Source organism: Panthera pardus, unplaced genomic scaffold (genome assembly GCF_024362965.1).
Source record: "Panthera pardus isolate Hobbes unplaced genomic scaffold, ASM2436296v1 HiC_scaffold_2, whole genome shotgun sequence".
NCBI lineage: Eukaryota > Metazoa > Chordata > Mammalia > Carnivora > Felidae > Panthera > Panthera pardus.
The window spans coordinates 121,455,870-121,469,713 of record NW_026526765.1 but is presented as its reverse complement, the minus strand read 5'-3'; the positions used below and the strand labels follow the sequence as shown (position 1 = coordinate 121,469,713).

Below are 13,844 nucleotides of genomic sequence, written 5' to 3'. Positions count from 1 at the left end.
TTTCTGTTATTCCCACCTTCAACCTAGGAAAAAAGCCATCACTCCTAGTCCCAAAGGGCCTTCGCCAGACCCAATGGTGCAAGTCAGCCCTGCATGACGGACGGTGTTGGCTCTACCTTCTGTGGACTAGTCTCTTAGCCACTGTGCGCTTCCCTCCAAGGAAGCTTATCTACCGATCCTTCCCCCATACGAATGCCTGGATCATCTGTCCTCCTGTCCTCGTAATTCTTCTTAGAGGCTCTGGTTCAACTTAATCCACTTATATCTTCTGAGGGTTGTGGGGGAGTAAATAGGGAACACAAAGGCAGTGGAAGCTAACTCACCCAAGGAAAGGTAGTTGTCAGAGACAGTTCTTCCAATGGATTGCTCCTCTTTATTATTACATGTGAGGATAATGATGCCTAACCTTCTCTGTCTTTTCTGCTTGTGAAGTTGAGTAAGGACTCTTAACTTTTCTTTGTATTTCCTACATCAAATGTACACTTTCAGTCCCACGAGACCTAGTTCCTCAGGTCAGGGCTTTCTAATATGGGAGGAAGAGGCCCTCGACAACCCACTCTTGATGCAGGGCCTACTGTGAGGAAGTTTCTAAACTGTCAGAGCATCTTTACCCATTCTTCAGCCCAAGACAAACAGCCTCACCCCTTCCAGGCCCAGGCTGGGCTTCCCCTGCTCACTTACCCTGACGGGGTCCTCTCTTCCGTCGGAATGCTGCGCCTGACTGCAGAGCTTCCAGAAGACTGTCCATCACACCTGTCTCATCGCCCTCTGTCATGAACAAAGATGGAGATGTATGCTTTTCAGCCTGAGCAGCATGCAGCATTGAGCCCCACACATAATGTATGGACTGTTGACTGGCTTCCTATCACCCACAGTGGCTAAGGGCTGAGAGCAGACAGAGGGCTCAACCCCACAGCCCATGTTTACTTGCATCTGTTTGAAAATGGTTAAAAGAAAAGGTTTGGCTGCCTATTAACCACTGCAGACCTTGGGGTATTTCCTGGCAGTACCCTCCTTCCTATCACAACCAGGACTAGCACAGAAAATTGCAGAAATCCCCAAGTCTAATTCCAGAATAAGCACACAGACTGGGATTATGAAATTAATATGGAACAATATCACTCGCTCTTTATCCTAAAGTGTTTCACTCCAGTTCACATAAACAGGTCAGGGAGAGCCTGGTTCCAGTTTCAGAGCAGGGCTGAGGAAAAAGGAGAAACCCCTGATCAAGACTGAATTTCTCGTAAGTACTGACCCCTGTGGCTGCATCTTCCAGAACCAGCTCAGCATGTAAGCAGACCATCCTGGCTGGAATGTAAAGAGTTAATGTAGAATTCTTGTTCCAGCCCGGCTCTGTTTCCATGGCAACAGCTCAGGGTGGTGAAATCTGAAACTGAAATCCCAAGGAGCCTGCGGGCTTGTTAGCTACAAGGCTGGGCTCACTGCTCCCCGCGCCACCTGCTGGCTGAACATCACCAGTGCAGGTGACCTACATTTCCAACCTCCTGCATTGCCTTGGGGACCCGGGCCAGGGCCAGGTCTTGCTGCACAGCCAGGTGAGTAGGAGCAGCTTTCATCCTGCATGTCAGCTGGACTCCACCTTTCCCTACATCTAGGGACAAACCCTGGCCACCAGGGGAGAAAGGGGGAAAGTGAAAGATACGTGGTGTGGGCTTCAACAGCATTCGCAGAACAAAATGTTGTGGCTTATATATATAACTATAGGAAGGACTGTGGAAATGCTTCCCAGAAAAATAGGAAGAAAAGAAAAAAGTGTAGGCTGTTCTGCTCCTTAAGGTCCCGGGCCTCATCACAACAGGAGCTGCCAAAGCAAAGTCCTTGGGAGGAAGAGGTGCTAGAGCAGCTCTGGTCTCTTGTGCTCAGCAAAGCACTTGATTCTTGCCAGACTTGGCGGCCCTAAGAACCCCTTTACTTAGATAGCTGGTGGTGCCTCAGGTTCACGAAGGGTGGCATCAGCTAAATTCTGTGCACAATGTATACTACAGTTCTCCTCACAGAAGGAGCTGACAGAGGCGGGGGCAGGGCATAAGCAGCAGGAAGGCAGCAGAGACCGGAAACAGAAGGCCAGTAATTAAGGCCATATGTTTCAACAAAGACATGCTTCTGGTAGTGAAACAGATTCTGCTAACGAAAAAAGAGAGGGGCCAGCCCCCATGCCCCCTCTCCACAAGTGCAATCCCTTTATAATCTGATAGGTACACACGGTTATGTGTGCACAGTGTGGACAACTCTGCTGAAGTACTGAGGACACAGCCCTTAGTGAAAATAAGCACAAAGGGAGGGCAAGCCACCAGTAAGAGATGGGAGTGGGTCCAGGAAAACATTTTGGGGAAAAGAACAGAAGATTTAGTACAGGATACAAAGAACAGGCCAGTGGAACATTCGGACGGGCAGAACAATACGTGTTACAGCAGTCCTAGATCACTGGGGAGATGAGACCTAATGCGGGAAAACTGGCAAAGGAGAGAGAAGGGTTTGAGCTCGGAGAACTGGATCGCGCATGCAGGGGAGCTGAGGTGAAAGTCCAGCATCAGGCTCTTGGAGGTAGAAGACTGCCAACAATCTTTTGCCAGGAGCTGAGCTCAGACATGAGCTGTTGTCTCTGGCCTCTACATTCTAGGCAGAGAAGTCCTGCAAATGTTCCTGTTTCAACCCATTAGCCCTTCTCCTCCACTTCTTACCTGCATTCATGTCTATTAGTTGCTCTCTCTTCTGCTGCTTCTCCAGCCGCTCCTTCTCTGCCTTCTCCTTGGCTAGTTTTGCTCGCCGCATCTTTTCCTCTGTCTCCCGCCGCTTCTGGTTTTCCTTGACTGCTTGCTGTGGAGGAAAACAACAACACGTGGGCATGTATGCACTTACGCATATGCCCACCCAACACTAACCAATGTGAAGCCAACCAATGTGGAAAGTGAGAAATGTCCACAAAAGATTCAGTCCGCAGCTAGCCCTTGCTCACCACAAACATATTCTTAAAGTTGTGCAGATCCATGAAGAATTCTTCCACAGACACCTTCTTGGGGTCAAAGAGGAAGTACTCTCCCAGCTCCTTATAGAGGGTCTCCATGTTACAATGCATCATCCGCAACTTGTTATACTGTTCCTGTGCATCCTTCACAAAGCTGTGCGGCCAGGAAGTAAAGGACCAAGACCAAGAAGCAGATCCACTTCTCTGGCCCCGAGGAACACTCAGAGATGCACAAGGATGTTCAGCATAGCACTGTTTATAACAGCAAAACCAAGAAGCAACCTAAATATCGAAAATAGGGGAATGGCAAACCATAAACCATGGTCCACCTACAGAAAAGGAGGTGGCAATTAAAAAAGAGGCTGTTCTCCATATATTGCTGGGGAACCTGGGCTTAAGACATATTATATTCAAAAAGAAATACAACACGGTTTTGATTTAAAGTAAATTCATGAGGTAAAAATCAGAAGTTCAGTGGTAGTGGTTACCTCTGGTAAGGGGAGGGAGAAGAGAATACGTGTGTGTGTGTGTGTGTGTGTGTGTACTGGAGATGGGGCAAAGGGTAAGGTATCAGGGAGGAATTTTCGTTTATGTGCATGGGTTTTTTTTGTTTACAGAATTTTTTTCAAGAAGGAAAAATTGTCTATCACCAGATCTATCCTGCTGTTCCCCCACGGGACATTTTCCTTCCCTTCCTAAGAAGCAACTCCCTCATTTTAAGAAAGGATATAGTCATTTTTTCAACAAACTTGTCTTTCTCATCTGTGGCAGCTGGGAAATTCTGAACATCACGTTCCACATCAGAAATCTGTTTCTTCATTTGATCTAGGTTCTTTTGCAAGTTTTCAGCAGAAACTAAAGGAAACACAAAAACAGAAAGAGTTCATGATGAGTCTCAAGACCCTCAGCCTCCAGTCTTTGGGGCCCAGGCTCTGTCCATACAGCTGTACCCAGTTATCCTGGCTCTCACGCTCTCTCCTCTAGCTGTTTCCCACATTTCAGTTTCCATCTTTCCGGTTCAACTATAAATTACTTGATAACTGAACCTCCAGCCTCCATAAGGAGAAGACAGGTTTCATTTAATTTAACAAGAACCTATGAAATTCCCTGGGATCTTGGTCTCATTTATTGTAGGGCACACAGTTGAAGGGGAAGGAGATATACACAGAAATACAGAGGAAGGGCAGAAATCTGTTCCCATTTCTACCGAATGCTGCTTTTTCTTTGTGTAGTTCCAGGATGATGAGGCCTGATTTTTGACAATCTAGTCCATGCTTTCTGAATAAAAATAACTGCTGACCTAGACTAAAAACACCTACCTTTCTTCCAGTTGTTTTTTAGTATTTGGGATTTCCCTCAGAAAGGAGAGAGTGCTTCTCACTTCTATACACGGAGACCTCCCCTCTGCCTGATAATCCTCTACCCGTGGCTTAGACATCATGCCTAAACCCTCTCCCATTCCCACCTAAAATAGGCAGAACTGCAAATTTTCTAAGATAAGATCTAGACCGTGTGTTACTTCCGTCCCTGTGCAGAGATTTTGGGGGCCTGAAATAAATAGCCTTCTAGTTTTGCCCCAACCTGCCCCACCTCGGCTGGCTTTCTCCACATGGGCAAGCTCATCTGGAAACTTGAGGACATCAGGATGGTCATTCTCGCACAACTCAGCCAAGAAGTGCAACAGTGTCATCTTCTGATCTGTGGACTTGGTGTCTCGAAGCTTGGGGAAAGAGGAGAAACTGTCAGTCTTGACATACCCAAGATCACCTGAGACCAACAGTACTTTGCCACACTGGGCCCCCAGAGGCCGGCAGCCTTCCCTTCTGTTGCTCTGCTCTAAACCCTTGGCTTACTTTACAGAGGAAGCTGATGTTGAAGCCGAAAGCACCAGCATTCCTGGAGCCAGCATTCATGTAGTTTCCAACAAGTAACGTAATCTCCAGGAGTTTAGAGAAGCTCTCACTCTTTCGTAACTCCTCACATGCGGCAGTCACAGAAACAATCTCTGGCTTAATATTCTCCACTTGCTCACTAAACTGTAGCTTGAAGAGGATGGCGTTGAGGCGAGGCCGCAGGCGGGGCACAGTGCCCATCTGGTGAGGAAGACAAGCAGTTTGGTACAGCAGGCAGGGAGAGGGAAAGTCAGAAAAAACGTACAGGGTTGAGCCTCTCCTATAGGAGGCTCTGAGTTCAAGAATACCAAACAGAGAGAAACATTGGTTCAAAATAGAAAAGAGGCAAGGAACAAGTACCATGGCTACTCTGGGGGAGCAGAGGAGCAAGGGAGTCAGGGAAGAGCTTACTACCATAGGCCTCACTCACCACTACACCAAACTGCTCCGACTCAGCCAGATCATCATATTCATCCTTCAGTTCGGAAAGCATTTTTAACTGCTCTGGCTCTGGCATCTGCTTAATGAGGTTCTGAAAGAGAGAAGGGACTGTCTCAGTTTGAGGGGGAAGAGCTGACAACCTGGGCCTCCTGTCAGCCCCCCACTGTGCCCAGGGACCACAAAGAAGGAAACATGGATTGGGGGAGAGGTAGCTAATGAGATGGCAGGACTTTTGAAAAATATACCAGGAATAACCTAACCACCAGAGACACGGACGCTTACCCAAAGCCAGCATTCCATAAATCATCCTCTAGACCATTATGCTAGAGGACCTCATCCTCTACCCAGAGAGGTAATGAGGCTAGTGCACTGCGATGTGAAGAGCCAATCCAGCAGAACCACCTTGCTCCTTACCTGGATCATAGACTCAGTGAGAACAGACTCATTCACCTCCAGGATGACATTCTTAATCTCTTGATAGGCCATGCGGAATGAACCCAGAAAGATGGCTGCCAGAAAATGAGACTATTAAAAACCTCCACCAGCTCCCCACTGCCTCTGTAGCTAAAATCCAAGTTCTTGAGTCCAGTGTGGAAGGTTCCCACCTCCCAGCTTTCTCTCTCATGAATCCCCACATTTTGGCATATACCAGCTACACCGTTCGAAGTACACATTCAACAAACACTGTGGCTCCTGGCCTTTGCTCACACAGGAATATTTTGATCTTCTCTATCTCTATACATCCAAGATACTCATCCCACTCTATTTTTAGTTCCCCACTCCCATGACTCCAGCCTCAAAGCTGCCACTGCCTTCAACTGCTGATTCTTAAACTGCCATATCCCCATTCCCCAACAAACACATCCTGTCTTCCTGTTTTAGCACCGGTCTCGACAGTGACCCCTCAACCTCATCAGAGCGCATGCACGTACTCTCTCTGGTGGGAGAGCCAACCATTCCATTTTCTCTGGATGTGTGAGTTCCACTTCACCTCCACCCTCTAGTATAGAGTTTCACTCAGTTTCTACTATTACTGCCATTTCCATTACTACTATTCCTGTTTAGTTTCCTTCTCCTTCCAGTCTCTGGTCAATCCAGACCTCTCATCGCTCTCTTCTGGCACCTGGGCTAATGAATACCACTGGCAAAGACTCTGCAGATCACAGTTCATCAGTGTGTAGCGGCACCAATGATAGCGGGGGTCTCAGCACTGCGCCCTCTTGCAAGCTCCTCCCAAAATATCCTCATTCTCGCAACTGTCCCACCACTTCTGATTTTTAAGATATTGTTTCTCTTCGCTGAAAAAAACTGAAGCCACTGGTCAAATTACTTGCCAAACATTTTCTTATGCACTGGAGGTCCTCAGCGAGAGCCAGAATAGACAAGGCTTACGTAAAGACTGTGTGGAATTATAGAGAAGCAGCCTTGTGCCAACAGTTCTGTCAGCTTCTCAGCAACTACACCCATGTACTCATCCTTTTCTTGTGTCTCAAAAGAACACATGGCCCTGAGGACCTTTTCCTTCAGTGCATACACGTAATCCAGTTTCTACCATCTAAAAAACAAAAAACCAAAACCCTGACTTGAAACTCCTAACTGCCAACTTCTTTCCCTCACTGTCTAACATTCTAACAGCACAGCAGTCTGTTCTCTTCCACTGCTGCAGCTCTCATCTATTCTCCTGTCCCTAGAGTCCATGACAAGACTGTGAACGTCAGACGTGGTATCTTACACATAACCTACATACATGATCTCATTTCACCCTATTCATAATATCCCCATACATCTGTAGTATTAGCCTCATTTCATAGAAACCTAGTATTTAAAGTTAATAAGCTATTCAAATCCAAGGTCACACTGCCAGTAATTGTTGGAAGCAGGATTTAAATACTAAAGGATTCCAGAACCTCTGTTCTTAACTTTTATGCTACACCAAGATTATTCTTGCTTAGGCTACTGACTTTCCTCACACCAGATCCAGAGGAGCTGTCCTGTCCTGTTTTTAGGGGACTCTTGTCTTCATCTGACACTGCTGACTATTCCCATTTCTTTTTTTTGTTTTGTTTTGTTTGTTTTTTGGGACTTGGGCCCTCACTACTCCCATTTCTTGTAACTTTGTCATACCATTTTTCTTGCTGCTCCTTTCCAGTCTCCTTTCAGTTCTCCACCCCCCACCCCCACTATTTACTTGCCCCTTTAGTATCAGTGGCCTTCAAAGCAACCTCATGGCTTCAACTATGACTCATGTGCTATCTTCTAAATTCCCATTTCCAGCCAAACCTTCCTCCTGATTTCTACACCCAAATGCCTAACATACCCATCCTTCTGGAGGAGTCCCCACAGGCATCTTAAATTCTACCCTAAAAGTACTCATTTCCACCCACCACCCTGCCACCTCATTCATGTCCACTACCCACTGATCCTTCCCAAAAAGACAATTTGCTCCTGCTGGATTTTCCTTTTTCAGTAAACGGTACCACTCTCACTAGAGTGATGTAAACCCAAGAAAACGTCTCCTTTATTCCCTCAGCCAATCACTAAGTTCCAGTATTTCTATCTTCTTAGTATCTTCTGCCTTCCTACTCACTTTCACTACTACTTAAGTTTCCGGCCCTAATCACTTCTCATCTAGTTTTAAAGCGAGAACATAACTCATCTCTCTGCCTATAGTCTTCCTGTACCCCAGCAATCCAGCCTCAAAGTCACTGCTGAAGTAGCTTCTCCCCAAATTACACAGGACCATATCACTCATTTTCCTGATTAACATCCATTCAATAAATTCCAAAGCTCTCAGGATAAAATAGATACTTTTTAGCCTAAGCCTGTCAGGATTCTTCATGATCTGGCTTCTTTCTCTTTCTTGAAAGCTTCTTCTGCCACCACTCACCTGCATAGTCTTTACTCAGCTGTACTCAACTACTTGCAGTTTTCCAACTGCACAGTGTTACCTCGTGCTTCTGTGCCTTCACACATGCAGATCTCTCTGCTGGAAACAAGGCAGCCCACGCTCTTCACTTCACTCATGACTAATACTTCTTTTAGCTCAGTTAAGCAGGACCTCCTCTCGAATGACATCTAGGATGTGCTCCTTCCAGTACTCCCCCCAGTTAATTTAGATGCCCCTTTCCCGGTGCTCTCATACACATCCTAGCACACCCCCATCAGAGCACTCATCAGTCTGTGTTGTTACCATTATTTACTCTTCTGTCTCTACCAGATGCATGCTTCCTGAGGACAGGGACTGTACCTTACTCAGCTTAGTGTCCCTAGCACATAAGAGGCACTTAGTAATTTCTGAATCACTAAATTATATCTCCTAGACCATCCTTCCAGAAACTAATCTCAATTCTCTGAGTTCTGTTTTCCATATCAGTATCACTCAACTGAAAATAACAATGTCCTACTCCACGGTCGTATCATTTTCTAAAATAAGAGTTATTCTAGTTTTCTGGTCACAGAGATAATCTTGGGAAGAGGAATTATCTCACATTAGTTTCCATAAAAGGACTTACCCACGACAATATTTAGTAATATTTGCTGTCATTGATCTAGGTATACACAGCAAAGAATGATGTGAAAGGTGTACTGTTTTCATTCTATCACTGATTTTACTTACAGGTATGTGTATTCATTTACTTGTGTGATCTTGGCCAAGTCACAACATCTAAACTTTGATCTTCTCATTTGGAAAAATGAGGACAACAGCCACAATGCAAGACTGTGAGTGGGTTTTATGGAATATATACCCTTTCATCTCTGAAACACGTGTGTAGTATGTGCCTAATCGAGACTGCAACATGGCAGAACCTCAAATATTTATATTAACAAACATTTAAATCTATACTACTCAGCATTACCAGGGATCCACAACCAAACAACAACAACAAAATAAACATTCATCCTGATCATCAAATAAGTACTACCTGGATCAAGTTGGGGGAAAAGTTTCTCATCCCACTTTGAGAAGTACAGGATTTACATTATTTGTTCTACACCACAAAGTTATTTTAGATTTAAATGCAATCAAACCAGTGCTGCATTTAAAGGAAGTTCTTGAAGTTAAAAAGAAGGAAATGCACAATAGCTAGAATATTTGTGGTAGATTTTCTGTGGAAGCAATGTAAATAGTAAAGGCTTTAAAATAAAAAAATCTCAAGTTCAAATCTCAGACCTGTCTCTAACTATCTACTGGACTAGGCAAATTCCTAAAAGCCTTAACCTCTGTTTCCTTGCCATAAAACTAGATGGTAACAATCTTGTAGGTCTACTGAGGAATTAAACAAGATGCTGGAAGTTCTTACAATGCTTGGCTACATAAGGAGCTCCACAAATCAAGGGACCTGGATCCACCAAAATTAAGATTTCAGAAGAACCCCCTCACATTTCAAATAGTTGGGAACACAGAGTTACTCACAGAGATTCTGGGCTGTCTTTGAATCCAACACCTTTAACTCTTTTACTTTTTTCTTTTGCACAGATTTCTTTTCTTCTCCACCTTCCTGATCCTTCTTGGCTAGTAAGGGAAAGATTAGAAAAGCATGATGAAGGAGAAGCCACATTCGTGCCTTATTGAACTACTGTACCAGCCTGGAATGGCTCCTCACCTCCTATTGGCAACAGTTTTCTTATTGCATTCCTTCAAAGCTAACCTTCTCTCTAACCACCCACCCTCCTATTACTGACCCCCCTACCAACTATAGTCAACATCCTGTTCCTTTAACTGTTTAACATTCCTTTAACTGTTAGCAATAATGCTTTCCCACCTACATCATATCATTTACTGGCAGATCTTTCTCTGAAGGACCAGATGGTAAATATTTTAGGCTTTGCAGACTATATGATCTGTCTCCACTGCTCAACTCTACCACTATAGCATGAAAGCAGAGATAATACGTAAACAAGTGGGCATGTGGTTTGCCAACCTCTTACTAGAGTTTTCCACCATGTTATCCTTTGTGCTTATTAAAAGTCCTGTTTATCCTTCAAGCTCCATCTTGAATAGGAATTCTCTATAAAAATTTTCATTTCCAGGGTGCCTGGGGGGCTCAGTTGGTTAACCATCTAACGATTTTGGCTCAGGTCATGATCTCACGGTTCATGAGACTGAGACCTGAGTCAGGCTCTGCCCTGAGTGTGAAGCCTGCTTAAGATTCTCTTTCTCTCCCCCTCTGCCCCTCCTGCGTGCATACATGTGTGCTTTCCCCCCCCTCTCTCTCAAAATCAATAAATGAACATTAAAAAAAAAAATTTTATTTCCCCAAATGCCTATGCTCTCCGAATCCCCAGTGAATTTGATACGTCTTTATTCTGTAAAGTTTTCCTTCTTAAATTAAACTGATGCTTTGATGTTATTTGTTATCACACCTCATTCAACAATGATTCAATGTTTTGTGACATTTCTTATGTATCATCTTGATCTTTTTAAACCCCGTTACTTTTTTTGTTAAGATTTTACTTTTAAGTAATCTCTACACCCAACATGGGGCTCAAACTCAGAACCCCAAGATCAGGAGTTGCGCACTTCACTGACTGAGCCAACGAGGCACCCCAACCCTCTATTACTTTTTAAGTGTGGATACTTTCCCATCCCACCCACATTTTTAACTTCTGGAGCATGGACAAAATAATATTTTATTATCTCACTCTCTTAGCAGTTAGCATGATAGTAACATTCTCTAAGAAATGGGTGACGCTGGCTATTGAGGAGGGTTGGGAAGCAGACAGGGAAACGGGAACTGTTCTGGAAGGACAGAACTGTAAAATATTCTGTCCTTTGGTGTAACCTGGCGTCAACTCTTTTTAGGAAGCTCCATGGGCGTATCTCCACAAGGAGGGTCAAGAAACTGACAAAGCTAGTTGCTCTGAGGAGAGGAATGAGGTGCTTGAGTACAAAAGTGTATTATAGTGAATAACTTCCTCATATACTGTTTGAATTTTCATTAAACCACAAAAAAGTACTATCTGGTACAAATAAGAAAGACCGCAAACAAAAAAGAAAATCACATGGCAAAAAGTACCAAGAGCTATTAGAAACTCATCCTTTGGCCAGATAGTCCCAACTCAAAGAAGGTATGTGCCAGATTATTCTGGGCACTGTGAATAAAACAGCAAATGAAATGGATTCCTGCCTTCATGAATGTCATATTCTAATAAGAAGAAATAGACAATCAGTTAATACATAAAATAGTGTATTAGTCATAGTTCTGTGAAAAAAAAAAATCAAGTAGGGAAGAGAATAGGGGAATTTCATGGGGGTTGGATTGTATCTTTGGTGGGGGGTGGGGATCAGGGAAGGTCCTAGAATGTGACTTTTGAGAAAAGACTTTTTTGAAAGTGAGAGTACAAACCACATGAATATCTTCGGGGAGGGGAAAGCATATCAGGCAGACAGAACAACAAATACAAAGGCCTGAGAAAGGAGCATGCTAGGTGTGCTCAAAGCAAAGCAAAAGGTCATTATGGCTACATGGAGTGAGGGAGAGGCTGGGAGAGTCACAGAGGTACTAAAGACAGATCATAAAACAGAAATTATGGGTAGTGAGATAAAAATGGAAACGTAAAACATCCAGACTGTATCACAAAAACTTAAAAACAGGAAAGGAAAAAAGTAAAACTAAAGCTCTCATTTTATACAGGCAAGTAGAAAGATATGTATTCATTACTGATGTTAAAAAAACAAAAAACAAAAAACAAAAAAACGGGCGCCTGGGTGGCTCAGTCGGTTAAGTGTCTGACTTTAGCTCAGGACAAAATCTCATTGTTTGTGGGTTCAAGCCCTGCATTGGGCTCTGTGCTGACAGGTCAGAGCCTGGAGCCTGCTTCAGGTTCTGTGTCTCCCTCTCTCTCTGCCCTCCCCCACTCACACTTGCTCACATGCTCTCTCTCTCTCAAAAATAAACATTAAAACAAAAATTAAAAAAAAAATAAAAAACAGACTCAACTTGTTTGCTTGGCAATAAAATAAAAATAAATATGTGGTATATATACAAAAAAGAAAGGGACAGGGGCTTTAGAAAACTGAGTGGATCTGGGATAGGGGGCACCAGAGCAGAATTAGTCTGCCGTGAAAATAGAGCAGGCTCAACTGAGAATGAGAGCCATCATCTGAGGTAGGCCTCCTGAGATTTATGGAATTTACTTGCTACTCAGAAAGAAGGGTCAGAAAAGCAGTACTGAACCCTGGATGATGCTGAGCAGTCATGAAATTATTAATCTCATTTGGATGCAAATGGCTTCTTACTCTCAGTTATATTTATCCTTTGCCACCCATCTGTGTTTGTAAGGAAGAAAATGTTAACAGAGTAAAAAATTACATCCCAGGAGCAGGGAGTTAAGATGGCAGAGAAGTAGAGGGATTTTCCTCATCCCTCAAACACTGCTGTACGGAGTTTGGATCACTTACAACACCCAGGAAATCAATCTGAGGAGTGGCAGAAAGTTCTCCACAGGTGGAGGAGACAGCTTGGCAGGATTGAGGCTTCCCCACCTCCTGCTTTTTTTTTTTTTTTTTTGCCCAGGGTTACTTCAACAAACAAATCAAAGCACACCTAGTTAAAGGTCCAAACGCTCCACCACTACAAGCAAGGAGGAGCTCTCCAGAGGACTGACCAGTGGGACAGAGTAGCCAAAACATATCAACAGAGTGCACGCAACATACAGCAGAAACACTTCCTGGAGCGCCAGGTCCTGAACAGGGTATGACCCCATTTTAATATAGTAGTACTCTTAGATGCAGGACATCTAACAAGCTTTTAAAACATGCAAAAGATGGGGCACCTGGGTGCCTCAGCTGGCTAAGCGTCTGGCTTCAGCCCAGGTCATGATCTCATGGTTTGTGGGTTTGAGCCCCGCGTCGGAGTCTGTGGTGACAGCTCAGAGCCTAGAGCCTGCTTCGGATTCTGTGTCTCCCTCTCTCTCTGCCCCTACCCCATCTGCTCTGCCTCTCTCTGTCAAAAAAGTGAATAAACATTAAAAACAATTTTTTTTAATATGCAAAAGACAAGATGGAGGAAACTTAGCCAAAATGACATGATGGAATTCTCCCCAAAAGAAAAGTCAAGAAGAAATCACAGCCAGAGAATTGCACAAAACAGATATAAACAATATATACAAACAAGAATTTAGAATAACAATACTAACAGCTGGGTTTGAAAAAAGCATAGAAGACACCAGAGAAACCCTTGCTGCAGAGATCAAAGACCTAAGAACTAGTCACGATGAATTAAAAAAATGTTATAACTGAAATGCAAAATAAACTAGGTACAGTGGCAAGACTGAAGAAGCAGGTAAGAGAATAGGTGAAACAGAAGATAAAATTATGGAAAATAATGAAGCTGAAAAAAAGAGGGAAAGGAAATTATTAGCTAATGGAGATTAGACATGAAATGAAACACTATCTGTGTATCAAAGGAGTTCCAGAAGAAGACAAGCAAGAAAAAGTGCAGATGATTTATTTGAAAAATTATAGCAGAGAACTTCCCTCGTGTGAGGAAGGAAATAGGCATCCGAGTCCAAGAGGCACAGAG

At 43.8% G+C, this 13,844-nt stretch overlaps 1 protein-coding gene across 3 annotated transcripts in view; it reads right to left on the bottom strand.

Annotated features, from left to right (window-relative positions):
- Window positions 1-13,844, bottom strand: part of DIAPH1 (diaphanous related formin 1) — a 103,397-nt gene that overhangs the window by 7,303 nt on the left and 82,250 nt on the right. For all 3 annotated transcript variants that reach the window (XM_053907402.1, XM_053907401.1, XM_019424461.2), the window contains 9 exons: window positions 9,734-9,832; window positions 5,734-5,828; window positions 5,309-5,410; window positions 4,840-5,079; window positions 4,577-4,706; window positions 3,717-3,841; window positions 2,978-3,142; window positions 2,703-2,838; window positions 682-768 (listed from right to left, as the gene is read on the bottom strand). In XM_053907402.1, the coding sequence (XP_053763377.1) occupies window positions 682-768; window positions 2,703-2,838; window positions 2,978-3,142; window positions 3,717-3,841; window positions 4,577-4,706; window positions 4,840-5,079; window positions 5,309-5,410; window positions 5,734-5,828; window positions 9,734-9,832 (1,179 nt within the window). The remainder of the gene's footprint in view (window positions 1-681; window positions 769-2,702; window positions 2,839-2,977; window positions 3,143-3,716; window positions 3,842-4,576; window positions 4,707-4,839; window positions 5,080-5,308; window positions 5,411-5,733; window positions 5,829-9,733; window positions 9,833-13,844) is intronic.